The sequence below is a fragment of the Aegilops tauschii genome, chromosome 3, assembly GCF_002575655.3.
Source record: "Aegilops tauschii subsp. strangulata cultivar AL8/78 chromosome 3, Aet v6.0, whole genome shotgun sequence".
In the NCBI taxonomy this organism is placed as follows: domain Eukaryota; kingdom Viridiplantae; phylum Streptophyta; class Magnoliopsida; order Poales; family Poaceae; genus Aegilops; species Aegilops tauschii.
In genome coordinates, this window is record NC_053037.3 from 27,367,645 (window position 1) to 27,386,134 (window position 18,490).

Consider the following 18,490-nt stretch of genomic DNA (forward strand, 5'->3'; position numbering starts at 1 on the left):
AAGTATTTAGTAGCAAAGTAATATGATAGTAGTGGTAACGGTAATAAAAGTAACGGTAGCAAAAGTAATATTTTTGGTGTTTTGTAGTGATTGTAACAGTAGCAACGAAAAAGTAAATAAGTGAAGAACAATATGTGAAAAGCTCGTAGGCATTGGATCGGTGATGGAGAATTATGCCGGATGCGGTTCATCATGTAACAGTCATAACATAGGGTGACACAGAACTAGCTCCAATTCATCAATGTAATGTAGGCATGTATTCCGAATATAGTCATACGTGCTTATGGAAAAGAACTTGCATGACATCTTTTGTCCTACCCTCCCGTGGCAGCGGGGTCCTAATGGAAACTAAGGGATATTAAGGCCTCCTTTTAATAGAGTACCGGAACAAAGCATTAGCACATAGTGAATACATGAACTCCTCAAACTACGGTCATCACCAGGAGTGGCCCGATTATTGTCACTTCGGGGTTGCCGGATCATAACACATAGTAGGTGACTATAGACTTGCAAGATAGGATCAAGAACTCACATATATTCATGAAAACATAATAGGTTCAGATCTGAAATCATGGCACTCGGGCCCTAGTGACAAGCATTAAGCATAGCAAAGTCATAGCAACATCAATCTCAGAACATAGTGGATACTAGGGATCAAACCCTAACAAAACTAACTCGATTACATGATAGATCTCATCCAACCCATCACCGTCCAGCAAGCCTACAATGGAATTACTCACGCACGGCGGTGAGCATCATGAAATTGGTGATGGAGGATGGTTGATGATGACGACGGCGACAAATCCCCCTCTCCGGAGCCACGAACGGACTCCAGATCAGCCCTCCCGAGAGGTTTTAGGGCTTGGCGGCGGCTCTGTATCGTAAAACGCGATGAATCCTTCTCTCTGGTTTTTTTCTCCCCGAAAGCAAATATATAGAGTTGGAGTTGAGGTCGGAGGAGCTCCAGGGGCCCACGAGGTAGGGGAGCGCCCTAGGGGGGGCGCGCCCCCCACCCTCGTGGCTAGGGTGTGGGCCCCCTGGTCTTCATCTTTTGCAAGGATTTTTTATTATTTCCAAATAGACGTTCCGTGGAGTTTCAGGTCATTCCGAGAACTTTTGTTTCTGCACATAAATAACACCATGGAAAGTCTGCTGAAAACAGCGTCAGTCAGGGTTAGTTCCATTCAAATCATGCAAGTTAGAGTCCAAAACAAGGGCAAAAGTGTTTGGAAAAGTAGATACGACGGAGACGTATCAAATCCCCCAAGCTTAAACCTTTGCTTGTCCTCAAGAAATTCAGTTGACAAACTGAAAGTGATAAAGAAAAACTTTTACAAACTCTGTTTGCTCTTGTTGTTGTAAATATGTAAAGCCAGCATTCAAGTTTTCAGCAAAGATTATGACTAACCACATTCACAATAACTCTTAGGTCTCATGTTTACTCATATCAATGGCATAATCAACTAGCGAGCCATAATAATAAATCTCGGATGATAACACTTCCTCAAAACAATCATAATATGATATAACAAGATGGTATCTCGCTAGCCCTTTCTGAGACCGCAAAACATAAATGCAGAGCACCTTTAAAGATCAAGGACTGACTAGACATTGTAATTCATGGTAAAAGAGATCCAGTCATACCCAATATAAATTAATAGTAATTGATGCAAATGACAGCTGCGCTCTCCAGCTAGTGCTTTTTAATAAGAGGGTGATGACTCAACATAAAAGTAAATAGATAGGCCTTCGCAGAGGGAAGCAGGGATTTGTAGAGGTGCCAGAGCTCGGTTTTGAAATAGAGATAAATAATATTTTGAGCGGCATACTTTCATTGTCAACATAACAACCAAGAGATGGCAATATCTTCCATGCTACACACATTATAGGCGGTTCCCAAATAGAATGGTAAATTTTATACTCCCCCTCCACCAACAAGCATCAATCCATGACTTGCTCGAAACAACGAGTGTCTCCAACTAGCAACAGTCCCAGGGGGAGTTTTGTTTGCAACTATTTTGATTTAGTTTGCATAAAGCATGGGACTGGGCATCCCGGTGACCAGCCATTTTCTCGTGAGTGAGGAGTGGAGTCCACTCCTCTTGAGAATAACCCGCCTAACATGGAAGATAAGGGCGGCCCTAGTTGATACATGAGCTATTCGAGCATACAAAACAGAATGTTTATTTGAAGTTTTAGAGTTTGGCACATACAAATTTACTTGGAACGGCAGGTAGATACCGCATATAGGAAGGTATAGTGGACTCATATGGAATAACTTTGGGGTTTAAGGGATTGGATGCACAAGCAGTATTCCCGCTTAGTACAAGTGAAGGCTAGCAAAAGACTGGGAAGCGACCAACTAGAGAGCGACAACAGTCATGAACATGCATTAAAATTAATAAACATTGGATGCAAGCATGAGTAGGATATAATCTACCATGAACATAAATATCGTGAAGGCTATGTTGATTTGTTTCAACTACATGCGTGAACATGTGCCAAGTCGAGTTACTTAAATCATTCAAAGAAGGATACCACCCCACTATACCACATCACAACCATTTTAATAGCATGTTGGCACGCAAAGTAAACCATTATAACTCATAGCTAATCAAGCATGGCACAAGCAACTATGATCTCTAATTGTCATTGCAAACATGTTTATTCATAATAGGCTGAATCAGGAACGATGAACTCATCATATTTACAAAAACAAGAGAGGTCGAGTTCATACCAGCTTTTCTCATCTCAGTCAGTCCATCATATATTGTCATAATTGCCTTTCACTTGCACGACCGAACGGTGTGAAAATAATAAGAGTGCACGTGCATTGGACTAAGTTGGAATCTGCGAGCATTCAATAAACAGGAGAAGACAAGGCAATATTGGCTCTTGGGTAAATCAACATTAAAGCATATAAGAGCCACTTCAACAATTTAATTATGGTCTTCTCCTATCGACCCCCAAAGAAAAGAAGAGAAATAAAAACTATTTACACGGGAAAACTCCCAACAAGCAAAAGAAGAACGGGAAATCTTTTTGGGTTTTCCTTTTAGTTATTATTACTACAGCAAGAAAGGTAAACTAACTAAAAGCTACTACTAATTTTTTTGTTTTTCTTAAAGTTTAACAAACACACAAGAAGAAAGCAAGAAAAAGAAAATAAACTAGCATGGATATTACAATGAAAAAGTATGAGCACCGACATCTAGCAATGAGTGTGTGAACATAAATGTAATGTCGGTGGGAAATACGTACTCCCTCAAGCTTAGGCTTTTGGCCTAAGTTGGTTCATTGCCACGGATGGCCTGGCGGATACTCGTAGTTGTAGCTGGGTCGTACTGAGATGCAGCAATTATCGCCTCCTGAGCTGCAGCGTGGCGGCGGGCTGCCTCCGCCCTCCTCTCGTACTCATCTGCCTCCTCTCTGGTAATAACATATCTTCCTTTTGCCTGATAATCAAAGAAGGCAGGAGCAGGGAGAGTAATACGGACAGCACGACGTCTGTCAAAGATTAAGCGATACCGGAGAGGTGATTCATTCCTCTCAACAAACTGGTGATGGACCATAGCATTATAGTCTAAATAAGTAAGAGGCAACTCAATGTCATCCTCACGAACGTCCACACCAAGAAAATCAGCTAAGCGGGTTGCATAAATTCCTCCAAAGAAATCTCCATTAAATCTATTATGATGCAACCTACGTGCAACAATGGCTCCCAAATTATAAGATTTGTCTCCTAACACAGCACTCCTAAGAATACTAAGGTCAGGGACACACATATGACATGCTTCATCTTTACCATTTATGCACCTACCTATGAAGAGAGCAAAATAACGTATAGCAGGAAAATGAATGCTCCCTATGGTAGCTTGTGCTATATCTCTAGATTCCCCCATAGTTATACTAGCAAGGAAAATTCTAAATTTAGATTTGCGGGGTTCACTAGCACTACCCAATTGTGGAAGTTTGCAAGCAATGGTAAAATCCTCTAAGTCCATGGTAAAAGATTTTTCATAAAGATCAAACAGGACAGTTGGAGAATTACGTGAAGATGAAAATTCAAACCTCCTCACAAAGGAACTAGTGAGATAGTGGTCCTGGCGGCATTTGTCTACCTCGAAGCTCACAATGTCAGCGTTACGCAAATATGCGTTAAATTCTTCCTTGATTCCCGCTCGATCCATAAAATTTTCCGAAGGCCATTCACATGGCCGCACAGGAGCGTCCCTTGGTGGCTCATCGTCAGCATCACGCATTGCAAGCCTGGGTCCTTGCTTCCTTGAAGAACCACCTTGGAACATTTTCCTAGGCATATTTCTTCCTCTAAAAAATTTCTGAAATTTTTAGTAACTTCAAATAAAAGTGAACCAAGCTCAACAAAATTGATAGCAACTACTCCTACAAGTGCCTAGAGACTATATCATGCATTAGAACTACTTGGAACCATATAAATTCGACATGCAAGCTCAAGAACATGGTCACCTAGGAAGCACAAATTTGCAATGAATAAAGCACTAGAACAAAAACTAATTGGACCAATGGAGGAGTCACATACCAAGGAACAATCTCCCCAAGCGGTTTTGTGAGAGGTGCTTTGAGCAAGGAGATCGAAAATCGCAGCAAAATGAGCTAGAACTCGTGCTTGAGCTGGATATTGGTGTTTGTGGGAGGAAGAAGGAGTGTATGGGTGCAGGAATAAGTGGAGGGGGGCCACCGTGGGCCCACGAGGCAGGGGGCGCGCCCTCCACCCTCGTGGCCAGGTGCTTGCCCGTCCTGCTGTGTTCTCAGTGCCAGATATTCTCAAATATTTCAGAAAAAATCATATTCCATTTTCAGGGCATTTGGAGAACTTTTATTTTCAGGGTATTTTTATATTGCACAGATAAATCAGGAAACAGACAGAAAAATACTATTTTTACTTTATTTCAACTAAATAACAGAAAGTAGAAAGAGGGTACAGAAGGTTGTGCCTTCTAGTTTCATCCATCTCATGCTCATCAAAAGGAATCCACTAACAAGGTTGATCAAGTCTTGTTAACAAACTCATTCCGAATAACATGGAACCGGAGAAATTTCGAATAACACTATGTTACCTCAACGGGGATATGCACATCCCCAATAATAAGAATATCATATTTCTTCTTGACAAAAGGAAGAGGAAATTCAAAACCTCCAAAAATAATCGATGGAATTTTTCCAATAGAGTTGATACTATGAACTTGAGGTTGTTTCCTCGAAAAGTGTACCGTATGCTCATTACCATTAACATGAAAAGTTACATTGCCTTTGTTGCAATCAATAACAGCCCCTGCAGTATTCAAAAAAGGTCTTCCAAGAATAATAGATATACTATCGTCCTCGGGAATATCAAGAATAACAAAGTCCGTTAAAATAGTAACGTTTGCAACCACAACAGCACATCCTCACAAATACCGACAGGTATAGCAGTTGATTTATCAGCCATTTGCAAAGATATTTCAGTAGGTGTCAACTTATTCAAATCAAGTCTACGATATAAAGAGAGAGGCATAACACTAACACCGGCTCCAAGATCACATAAAGTAGTTTTAACATAGTTTCTTTTAATGGAGCATGGTATAGTAGGTACTCCTAGATCTCCAAGTTTCTTTGGTATTCCACCCTTAAAAGTGTAATTAGCAAGCATGCTAGAAATCTCAGCTTCCGGTATCTTTCTTTTGTTTGTAACAATATCTTTCATATACTTAGCATAAGGATTCATTTTGAGCATATCAGTTAATCGCATATGTAAAAAGATAGGTCTAATCATTTCAGCAAAGCGCTCAAAATCCTCATCATCCTTTTCTTGGATGGTTTGGGAGGAAAAGGCATGGGTTTCTGAACCCATGGCTCCCTTTCTTTACCATGTTTCCTAGCAACAAAGTCTCTCTTATCATAACGTTGATTCTTTGATTGTGGGTTATCAAGATCAACAGCAGGTTCAATTTCTACATCATTGTCATTACTAGGTTGAGCATCATCATGAACATCATCATTAACATTTTCATTGGGTTCATGTTCATTACCAGATTGTGTTTCAGCATCAGAAATAGAAATATCATTTGGATTCTTAGGTGGTTCAGCAATAGGTTCACCAGAAGCATGCAAAGTCCTATCATTTTTCTTTTCTTCTTTTTAGAGGACTAGGTGCATCAATATTGTTTCTCTGAGAATCTTGCTCAATTCTCTTAGGGTGGCCTTCAGGATACAAAGGTTCCTGAGTCATTCTACCAGTTCTAGTAGCCACTCTAACAGCATAATCATTTTTATTACTATTCATTTCATTGAGCAAATCATTTTGAGCTTTAAGTACTTGTTCTACTTGAGTGGTAACCATAGAAGCATGTTTACTAATGAGTTTAAGTTCAGCTTTAACATTAGCCATATAATCACCCAAGTGCTCAATCATATAAGCATTTTGTTTTAATTGTCTACCAAAATAAGCATTCAAATCTTCTTGCTTAACCATAAAGTTATCAAACTCATCCAAGCATTGGCTAGCAATTTTAGTAGGAGGGATTTCAGCTTTATCATATCTATAGAGAGAATTTACCTTTACTACCTGTGTCGGGTTATCAAGACCATGAGTTTCTTCAATAGGTAATGGACTAAGATCATATGTTTCTTCAACAGGCGGTAAATTAAGACCATGTATTTCTTCAATAGGAGGTAAATTCTTAACATCTTCAGCTTTTATACCTTTTTCTTTCATAGATTTCTTTGCCTCTTGCATATCTTCAGGACTGAGAAATAGAACACCTCTCTTCTTCGGAGTTGGTTTAGGAATTGGCTCAGGAGCTGGCTCAGGAAGTGTCCAATTATTTTCATTTGTCAACATATTATTCAATAGAATTTCAGCTTCATCCGGTGTTCTTTCCCTGAAAACAGAACCAGCACAACTATCCAGGTGATCTCTGGAAGCATCGGTTAGTCCATTATAAAAGATATCAAGTATTTCATTTTTCTTGAGAGGATGGTCGGGCAAAGCATTAAGTAACTTGAGAAGCCTCCCCCAAGCTTGTGGGAGACTCTCTTCTTCAATTTGCACAAAGTTGTATATTTCCCTCAAAGCAGCTTGTTTCTTATGAGCAGGGAAATATTTAGCAGAGAAGTAATAAATCATATCCTGGGGACTACGCACACAACCAGGATCAAGAGAATTAAACCATATCTTAGCATCAGCCTTTAATGAGAACGGAAATATTTTAAGGATATAAAAGTAGCGAGATCTCTCATGATTAGTGAACAGGGTGGCTATATCATTTAATTTAGTAAGATGTGCCACAACAGTTTCAGATTCATAGCCATGAAAAGGATCAGATTCAACCAAAGTAATTATATCAGGATCAACAGAGAATTCATAATCCTTATCGGTAACACAGGTAGGTGAAGTTGCAAAAGCAGGGTCAGGTTTCATTCTATCATTAAGAGATTGCTGCTTCCATTTAGCTAATAACCTCTTGAGTTCATATCTATCTTTGCAAGCTAAAATAGCTAAAGAACCTTCTTTATCAAAAACATAACCCTCAGGAATAACAGGCATGTCTTCATCATCACTTTCATCAATATAATCAGTTTCAATAATTTCTTTGTCACTAGCCCTAGCAATTTGTTCATCAAGAAATTCACCAAGTGGCACAGTAGTATCAAGCATAGAAGTAGTTTCATCATAAGTATCATGCATAGCAGAAGTGGCATCATTAATAACATGCGACATATCAGAACGAATAGCAGAAGCAGGTTTAGGTGTCGCAAGCTTATTCAAAACAGAAGGTGAATCAAGTGCAGAGCTAGATGGCAGTTCCTTACCTCCCCTCGTAGTTGAGGGATAAATGGTTGTCTTAGCGTCTTTCAAGTTCTTCATAGTGACCAGCAGATATAAATCCCAAGTGACTCAAAGAATAGAGCTATGCTCCCCGGCAACGGCGCCAGAAAATAGTCTTGATAACCCACAAGTATAGGGGATCGCAACAGTTTTCGAGGGTAGAGTATTCAACCCAAATTTATTGATTCGACACAAGGGGAGCCAAAGAATATTCTCAAGTATTAGCAACTGAGTTGTCAATTCAGCCACACCTGGATAACTTAGTATCTGCAGCAAAGTATTTAGTAGCAAAGTAATATGATAGTAGTGGTAACGGTAATAAAAGTAACGGTAGCAAAAGTAATATTTTTGGTGTTTTGTAGTGATTGTAACAATAGCAACGGAAAAGTAAATAAGCGAAGATTAATATGTGAAAAGCTCGTAGGCATTGGATCGATGATGGAGAATTATGCCGGATGCGGTTCATCATGTAACAATCATAACATAGGGTGACACAGAACTAGCTCCAATTCATCAATGTAATGTAGGCATGTATTCCGAATATAGTCATACGTGCTTATGGAAAAGAACTTGCATGACATCTTTTGTCCTACCCTCCCGTGGCAGCGGGGTCCTAATGGAAACTAAGGGATATTAAGGCCTCCTTTTAATAGAGTACCGGAACAAAGCATTAGCACATCGTGAATACATGAACTCCTCAAACTACGGTCATCACCGGGAGTGGCCCGATTATTGTCACTTCGGGGTTGCCGGATCATAACACATAGTAGGTGACTATAGACTTGCAAGATAGGATCAAGAACTCACATATATTCATGAAAACATAATAGGTTCAGATCTGAAATCATGGCACTCGGGCCCTAGTGACAAGCATTAAGCATAGCAAAGTCATAGCAACATCAATCTCAGAACATAGTGGATACTAGGGATCAAACCCTAACAAAACTAACTCGATTACATGATAGATCTCATCCAACCCATCACCGTCCAGCAAGCCTACGATGGAATTACTCATGCACGGCGTGAGCATCATGAAATTGGTGATGGAGGATGGTTGATGATGACGACGGCGACGAATCCCCCTCTCCGGAGCCCCGAACGGACTCCAGATCAGCCCTCCCGAGAGGTTTTAGGGCTTGGCGGCGGCTCCGTATCGTAAAACGCGATGAATCCTTCTCTCTGGGTTTTTTCTGCCCGAAAGCAAATATATAGAGTTGGAGTTGAGGTCGGAGGAGCTCCAGGGGGCCCACGAGGTAGGGGCGTGCCCTATGGGGGGCCACCCTCGTGGCTAGGGTGTGGGCCCCTGGTCTTCATCTTTTGCAAGGATTTTTTATTATTTCCAAATATACGTTCCGTGGAGTTTCAGGTCATTCCGAGAACTTTTGTTTCTGCACATAAATAACACCATGGAAAGTCTGCTGAAAACAGCGTCAGTCCGGGTTAGTTCCATTCAAATCATGCAAGTTAGAGTCCAAAACAAGGGCAAAAGTGTTTGGAAAAGTAGATACGACGGAGACGTATCACTACCTTCGTGCATGCTTTTCCCCATTAGAAGCCGAGCTGGCTGCATGCCTCGAAGGAGTGGCCCTGGCGCTTGCACACACTGATAAGGAATTAATAATTGAGTTGGACTGCAAGGAGGGAGTGGAGCAGCTGAACTCTGAAGGTGTTAATAGGTCCCAAGTCGATGGCCTGATCGAGGAGTCCAAGAATTTGCTTCATGGGATCAGGCCTCACAACTTTGTGCATGTTCTGAGGCCATGCAATGCCACTGCACACTTTATGGCCCAGATGGGACGTTGCGCACAACGTACTGCTATTTGGTTTGGCTCTGGGCCTGATGATCTTTGTAAGATTTGTGAAAACGAGTGTGGCTACTATCACTGATTAATATATACTCGTTTCACCCACACACAAAATTAATAGATCTTGCAGTTGTGGAGATGATTGCTTCCAGTACCTCGTAATTGCTTCATCTCCCTGTGGATTTGTTTGCCTCCTATAAGTACAACCATCCTGGTGGGTATTGTGGTGGATCAGATTGTAATGGCTGAAGCACAAGGTACATGCAACTGGATCAAGGGTTCAATCCATGTAATTTTTCAATCAGTACCTTCAAGGCTTGTTTTTCAACACAGTAGAGACGCAGACACTCATACATATGCATTACCTTCAAGGCTTTGATTGTAGGGTTAATTATCTTTTTGCCCTTAGTGGTGTCCATGTGCTCAGTTTTGCCCTCAGATGTGAATCGTGCTCAGTTTTGCCCCTAGTCCATGCGCAGCTACTATGACGAGGCCAAACGGCCAGATTTTAGTCCATTCCGTCCGTCGGCATTAGTGGTTGTGGGTTCAGAGCTTACATGGGACCGCGTGGACGTGGGTCCGGAGCTGACATGTGGGCCCGTGCAACAAAATCCCCAAATCATTCGTAGGGTTCTAGCCAGCCAACTCGACGCCCACTTTGCCCATCCGCCGGTCGGCCGTCATGCGCCGCCACCGCCACCTGCGCCGCCACCAGCTGCGCTGCCGCGGCCGCGTCCGTCCTACTCCGCTCGCCACCTTCCTGTGACGCCACGGGTGGGGCGCCTGCGACCTGCTCGACCCGCGGCGCGGCCTCTTTTCGTGCGCCCGGCCGGAGCGCTCAAAGGTGGGGGGCTAGTGGAGCTATTTGAACTAGGAGGAAGAACCCCAGGGCGAAATGGCGAGAGCGGCGACCCCATAGTACTTGGCGAGGCAGGCATCGGGCCGGAGATCCGCTGCGTCCACAACTGGGTTCCCGAGGGGTGAGTCATGCCTCCTGTTTAGAATGAGCTTAATTGTACATTTAAACAGTCGATTCGAGTTGGTTTGCCCGATTAGTGTGCTGATTGCATCTCTGTTTTTCGTCGGTTAGGATGGAGTTGCGGTTTGCTTTCTTGGTGCACATTAGAAGGGACCGGTACATGTTCAATGCAAAGAATAAGAAGAAATTCCAAGGATGTTTTGATTATCGGTTGCCAATGGATAGTAATTGGACTTTCAGACAATTTGGGGAGGTAATTTGTAGCCAATATCCTTGGGGTTTGCTTGATGAAGTGGTATACAAATACTATGATGGGGAAAAGAAATGGGTGACAGTTAGTAATGATGAAGACCTGGCTACCATGTTTGTTAGGCATAAGGAGAAAGAGAATTTTCATGTGAGGCTGCAAATTGATGTGCTTGAGCAGGCATTTGGACCTAGGATGGCGGGTGCAACATCTCGGGGAGAACCAAGTCGTCGTAATGGCATCTCTAGCCAGAATAGTTCAGTTAGTGCACGGCGACGTGGTGACTCGACAAGCGTGGGCACCGGCAGTAGGGTCCCCCTTGAAGTGGAGCCTGATGACTACAATTCTGGGGTTGATGAAGAGAAGCTATATTCTGATGTTATTCAGAATTTATGACGGGCACCTCGGGCTGAAAACCAAGATGAGGTCACAATGTAGTCCGTGTGGATGATGACGCGGTGGGTGAGGACGAAGACCTTGCAGCTGTTGAATGGGACCCTTTGAACCCTCATATGGAAGAAGGTATCGTTTTTGCATCCATGACTGAGTGTAGAAATGCACTTGTGACATACTGCATCAAGGTAGAACGTACTTTCAAAGTTGACAAGAGCGATCAAGTACAGAGTGCACTGTCCGACTGAGGGTTGTCCATGGAGGATGCTCGCATCTAAAATGCGAAATAGCACGAATGTTCAGGTCAAAGTGAACCCTTTTAAGCACACATGCTAGGAATCAACCCTTAGGAAGGATACAATCAGTAGAGCCAAATCAAGATGGGTGGCAGAAGAAGTAAAGAAGTGGATGAAAGAAAACCAGCAAGTGGGTCCAAAGGAATTGCAGAAGAACATCAAAGACAAGTTCAAGATAGATTTACCATACATGAGGTTGTTCAATGGTAAACAACATGCTATGGATTCTATTTATGGTAACTCGCAGGAAAGTTTTCAATTGTTGTATTCATTCAAAGGTGAAGTGGAGAGGACCAGCCCAGGTAGTATTGTAGATATTGACCACCACACCGTGGAGTATACATTCAGGGGAGTGACAAAGACCAAGGAATGCTTTAGGAGGGGTTTTGTCTGCTTTGAGGCTTGTCGCCGGGGTTTTTTGGCAGGCTGCAGGCCTTATTTGGCTATTGATGCCACTTTTCTCACAGGGAGGTTTAAAGGACAGTTAGTAGCAGCTTGTGCAGTTGATGCACACAGTTTTGTATTTCCAGTTGCGTACGGTGTGCTGGAGACAGAGTCTGAGGAGAGCTGGACTTGGTTTTTGCATAATCTGCGCCGGGCTATTGCACATCCCAATGGGTTGGTCATTCATATAGATGCCTGCAAAGGTTTAGAAGTGGTCGTGGACAATGTGTTCCCTGGAGTAGAGCATAGGGAATGCATGCGTCACCTTGCTGCAAATTTCATGAAGAAATTCAAAGGAAAGGTGTATACTGACAATTTATGGCCAGCATCTTTGACTTGCAGTGTGAAGAAGCACAACTACCACTTGACGCAGTTATACATGAATCCCAAAGTGAAAGAATACTTGGAAACACACCACTCCAAGTTATGGGCTAGAAGCCAATTCAGTGAACTGAGCAAAGTTAACTACGTGCACAATAATCTAGCAGAGTCTTTCAACTCAATGATCCGGAAACTAAAGGGTCATTATGTGGTGGATTTGCTTGACAGGATAAGGATAGAATACATGCAGAAATTTCATTATCGTGCAGGAATAGCCGAGGCAAAATACATGGGCCACATTATCATCCCTGCCGTGATGAATGAACTGAAGCAGAAAACAACAGGCTTGGAAATGAACATGACTCTTTGTTCGGGTACCACAGCAGAGATATCATATTTGGATAAAGAGAAGAGGGAATGGAGATATCCAATGGATTTAGAAGCTAAAACTTGCAGTTGTAGGCAATGGCAGATAACTGGGTTGCCATGCATTCATGCCTTGTTTTTCATCACTTCTCTCCCAGGTCCAGCAGGGAACATACAGCAGTATGTGCATGATTACTACTCTATTCCAAGGTTCAAAGACACATATGCGTATGCCTTGCCTGCTATGGAGGGAAAACAACAATGGGACATGGTGGACCCTGGATTCAAGCTTTGCGCTCCAGTTCTGAAGAGAGCAGCAGGTAGACCAAGGAAGAGTCGAATCAGACCTCGCAGCGAAGGAGCTGGACTTGGAGCGAGGAAGCGTAAGTGCACAAGGTGTGGTGGGTCTGGTCATTTCGGTAAGTATTGTGATAACACAGTAGATCCAGCGTTCATAGAGAGTTTCGATGAAGGCTTCGATGAAAATGTTGGTCGGCAGCCGGTTGCCTCAACAGATGATTAAAATGATGGTCAACAGCTGGTTGCATCAGATGAGGATTTTGACGACGTTCCAAATGATGATGTCAACAGCCGCATGATTTTGACGATGATCCAAAATATCCTCCAAATGATGACTCAAGTGAGGCTCCAAATGGTGATCCAAGTGAGGCTCCAAATGGTGATCATGGTGATCCAAGTGAGGCTCCAAATGGTGATCCAAGTGAGGCTCCAAATGGTGACCAACCTTCTGTTGTTGTGAGTTCTGCTAGGTATGTAAATCTTGCAAATACTACTGTACATTTATCACTTGACATGATCTCATTACCCTTTATGTTTTGCACAGCTCTGTGGTAGGTTTGAAGAAGATGCGCAAGGTACCGACAACCAAGAGGAGAAGAGAAGAAGCAATGAGCACAAGGTGCACGAGGAGCAAAGTGATGGCAAGAAGCTCAAGGAACAGACAGAAGCCCCAACGCTATTTATGAATAATTATGAAACATTATGAATAATGCTATATTTCTGTTGAATGATGTTGGAACTATGTTAGAACAATGTTTGAATGATGTTGGGCCTATGTTAGAACTTCAAATTTGACATGCTATATGGATGTTGGAATCCTTTCGAAACTTTGGTAAACTGACATTCATGAAAAATGTGCTAAAAAGAGCTCCAAAGGTAGGGTAAACGGCCTCATTTCTAAGCAAGATTTTTTGACCTTGTCTCAATGAGCCAAATAACTTTCCTACACATATATTCTATATATACAGACTATGTGCGCTGGTTTTTCCTTTTTTTATTTTTTTATTTTGTTTTGCTCATTTGAATTCTGGTCAAACCTAACTTTGACCAAGATTTAAACAAGTCTAAAACATCAAAATGAAAAACTAAGCATGGATCCTTCTTAGTCACTCCAAAATGAAGCTGTGGTGAGGTTCTTGAAATTTTCATGAAAAATGTGCTAAAAAAGGGGTCCAAAGGTAGGGTAAACGGCCTCATTTCTAAGCAAGGTTTTTTTTGACCTTGTCTAAATCAGCCAAATAACTTTCCTACACATATATTCTATCTATACAGACAATGTGCGCTGGTTTTTCCATTTTTTCATTTTTTTTAAATTTGTTTTGCTCATTTGAATTCTGGTCAAACTTAACTTTGACCAAGATTTAAACAAGTCTAAAACATAAAAATGAAAAATTAAGCCTGGATCCTTCTTAGTCATTCCAAAATGAAGCTATGGTGAGTTTTTTGAAATTTTCATGTTCATTTCCCCAAAACACTTCTCTTCACTTCATACAAGAGAGTTTGAGATACTTGAGATATCACATAAGACACATGAACTTTTTGTTCAAATGTATGTAAACCTTGTTTATCAACTTAAATCGTTAGTATATGACATAAGAAGACTATGTGCGCAGGTTTTTCATTTTTCTGATTTTTATTTAATTTATTATACTCATTTGAAATCTGGTCAAACCTGTCTTTGAATGCTCCAAACCCCTCCCAAACCCCGCTAACCCTAGCGCTGAACAAGGACCGTCCATCTAACCCTAGCGGCGATCAAGGACCGTCGATCTAACCCTTCTAGAAGGAATCTGCGGGGAGGAGGGGGGTGATCCGCGAGATGCAATCTGATTCGCTGGGCGATTGTTTTTTCAACAAGTACCGGGCGCGCTAGGTGGACCGTTGGGCCATCTCGCTGTCTGGGCCTGAGAGCACAGTTAATTTCCCATCTCAGCATTTTTAGGCCTGCATGCATGGGAAGGGCGGCGACGTGGGATTGCATGCGCGGGAGGCACGTGCATGCATGCGAGCGAGGCGAGCTAGGCGAGCGACGTGGCCATGCATGTGTTCATTCACACATAGGCCATTGTTTCAGATTACGGCAGTGGTTCAGACTACGGCAGCTAGTCAGATGCACGCGCCCGGTCAAAGAGCTTCCCTATGCAGTCATTCAGATGCACGCACGCGCCCCATGCATCATTTCCGTGCAAAAATTTAAGGGTCCAAAACTTAATGGGTACACACACGCGTCCGGATTCACACACCCACCGTTCTCATCCCTTCTCTCTTCCTCTCCCACCCACAGGCCTATAAATGGGGTGCCTCTCTTCCTCTCCCACTCACCACCCAAAAGCCAGATCCATTCTCTACAACTTCAAACACCCAAGCGATCGAGCCCTCTCCAAGCGACCAAGTGAAGATGCAGTACATCGGGCCGACCTTCCTTCGTCCGCCTATCATGCCAGAGCTGCGCTACCCACCGGGCGTGCTCGTGGAGAGGGAGCTCCGTGTGTGGGCGACTTCAAGGTGGAGGGAGTCAGTCAAGCTCGCCCGCGTCTTCCTTAGAGCCGGCTATGCCCACCTCCCATGGGGCTCGCCTAGGATGTTCACCATCAACGAGGTTCGTGACCGCGCCGGTATCCTCCTACTACTCACGGTCACCTTCACCAACCCGTTTGACGCGCGCGAGCTCCTCGGCCAAGTCTTTTGGTGCGGCTGCGAGTCCATCTTCTTCACGGTGTACAACATCTTCACCAACAACGAGTGCATCTTCCCCACTCAAAACCAGATGCACTCCCTTCCCTATGACGAGGAGGAGGAGGAGTGAAGTTGAAGACGGTGTTGAAGGGGCGCGCGGCCAAGGTGGAAGAAGGAGTTCAACATGAAGATGTTCAAGAAGGGGTGCGAGCCCGGAGTCAAGCTCGTCATGTTTTAGTTTTATCCTTTTTATTTTATTGATTTTCTATGTCGTGCGTGTTGTGTCGTGTCGTGTCGTGTCCGTGAACTTATCTATGGGTACCCATCTATGTAAGGGTACGGTGTGTTGCATCTTATCTATCCAAGTTATTATGTGTGTTAAAAAATGTCCGTGCCGAAACATATCATTTCTTCCCTAAACCAAGTCATGAACTAACATGCAAATTTATTCCCTTTAAATCCTAAACCAAGTGCCACTCTAACCAGAATCATGTGGCAGTGCAAACATACGTTTCCAACCCTCCAAAATTTCAGTGCAAAACAAAGGAAAACCACTCTCACGCGTGTGCAAACATTCAGTACAAACATGCGTTTTTAAACCCTAAACCAAGTCACGGTCTCACTATGTATAGCTTCCTTCCCTCCCCATGTCAAAGTCTTTCCATTTGCCCTAGCGGTTACCAGCGCAGCCCTAAACGCCACAAACCACGCGGTCCTGGGTTCGAGTCCTCAGCTGCACCAATTTTTTGTGCATTTTCCACCCTTCAGTTTTTTTAGACAAATTATTTTTTTCTCAATGTAATGCCCTTAAAAAATGTTCATTAATTTTGGCACCAGGTGTAAACCTCTACCAGAGCTGAGGCACATTTTCCATGACATTTTGGTCTTTGATTTAAATCACGGTGTATTTGAATTGGAGTAATTAAATTGCTATTAAATATTTAACAGCTCCAAGAAAATTTCTAAACTTAATTGTTTGGCTCTGGAATAATTCAATTAGCTTCCACAAAAAGTTTCAGCATTAAATAAAATGATTTACTACCTAAATTAAATCAGAACAGAAAACAGAAAAACATGCAAGAGAACCCCCGAACGGGCCTATATGGATGCAGTTGGCCCATTAGTCTAGCCGGCACTTGGCTCTACGCTCTGAATTTGGCCCACAGAGGAACCTTTTGTTTGACAGAAAGGCAGAGCAGAGCTGCATTTCATTGATCAAAAGTTTCTGAATTCCTCATTTCTTCTCCCTTTTTTCAACATATTTAAATGTTCGTCGCTTCTTCTCTTTTTTTAACATTTAAACAACTTTGACCAACATTTCAACAAGGTGAATTTCTCATACAATTTCAAGCTTACAAATTCCTCCAAAATTCATGCCTTTCCATACAATTTCAACATTACACCCGGTGTCATTACCATACCTACAAATGCCCAAAACTAATTACAAATGGGTATTGGTATTTCTGCTTGATCTTCAAGCTTCCTAACCTTCTTCTTCAACATCCTAAGTTTTGGGGAACGCGGTATTTCAAAAACTTTCCTACGATCACGCAAGATCTATCTAGGAGATGCATAGCAACGAGCGGGTAGAGTGTGTCCACATACCCTCGTAGACCGAAAGCGGAAGTGTTTAGTAACGCGGTTGATGTAGTCGAACGTGTTCACGATCCAACCGATCAAGTACCGAACGCACGGCACCTTCGCGATCTGCACACGTTCAGCTCGGTGACATCCCTCGAACTCTTGATCTAGTTGAGCCGAGAGAGAGTTCCGTCAGCACGACGGCGTGGTGACGGTGATGATGAACTTACCGGCGCAGGGCTTCGCCTAAGCACTACGACGATATGACCGAGGTGTGTAACTGTGGAGGGGGGCACCGCACACGGCTAAAAAGATCAACTTGTGTGTCTTTGGGGTGCCCCCTCCACACACATATAAAGGAGGGAGGGAGGAGGAGGCCGGCCTAGGAGGAGGCGCGCGCCAAGGGGGGGCAATCCTACTCCAAGTAGGTCCCCCCCCCCCCACTTTTCCTATTCCTACTAGGAGAAGGAGGAAAGAGGAGGAGGGGAGAAGGAAAGAGGGGGCCGGCCCCCCAAACCCTAAACCAATTCGGCTTGGGCCTAGGGGGGGCGCCCCACACTTTGCTTGCTGCCCTCTTTCTCCACTAGGGCCCAATAAGGCCCATAGACTCCCCGGGGGGTTCCGGTAACCTCCCGGTACTCCGAAAAATACCCGATACACTTCGGAACCTTTCCGGTGTCCGAATATGACCTTCCAATATATCAATCTTTATGTCTCGACCATTTTGAGACTCCTCGTCATGTCCGTGATCTCATCCGGGACTCCGAACAACCTTCGGTACATCAAATCACATAACTCATAATACAAATCGTCACCGAACGTTAAGCGTGCGAACACTACGGGTTCGAGAACTATGTAGACATGACCGAGACACATCTCCGGTCAATAACCAATAGCGGAACCTGGATGCTCATATTGGCTCCTACATATTCTACGAAGATCTTTATCGGTCAAACCGCATAACAACATACGTTGTTCCCTTTGTCATCGGTATGTTACTTGCCCGAGATTCGATCGTCGGTATCACCATACCTAGTTCAATCTCGTTACCGGCAAGTCTCTTTACTCGTTACGTAATGCATCATCCCACAACGAACTTATTATTCACATTGCTTGCAAGGCTTATAGTGATGTGCATTACCGAGAGGGCCCAGAGATGCCTCTCCGATACACGGAGTGACAAATCCTAATCTCGATCTATGCCAACCCAACAAACGCCTTCGGAGACACCTG

The 18,490-nt window shown here is 43.2% G+C and overlaps 1 protein-coding gene across 1 annotated transcript; it reads left to right on the forward strand.

Moving 5' to 3' along the window:
* The first annotated feature begins 11,759 nt into the window (after window positions 1–11,759).
* LOC109749458 (uncharacterized) lies at window positions 11,760–13,223 on the forward strand. The gene has a single exon (XM_020308419.3). The coding sequence runs from the start codon at window positions 11,760–11,762 to the stop codon at window positions 13,221–13,223; it is 1,464 nt and encodes a 487-aa protein (XP_020164008.3).
* Window positions 13,224–18,490: the final 5,267 nt, after the last annotated feature.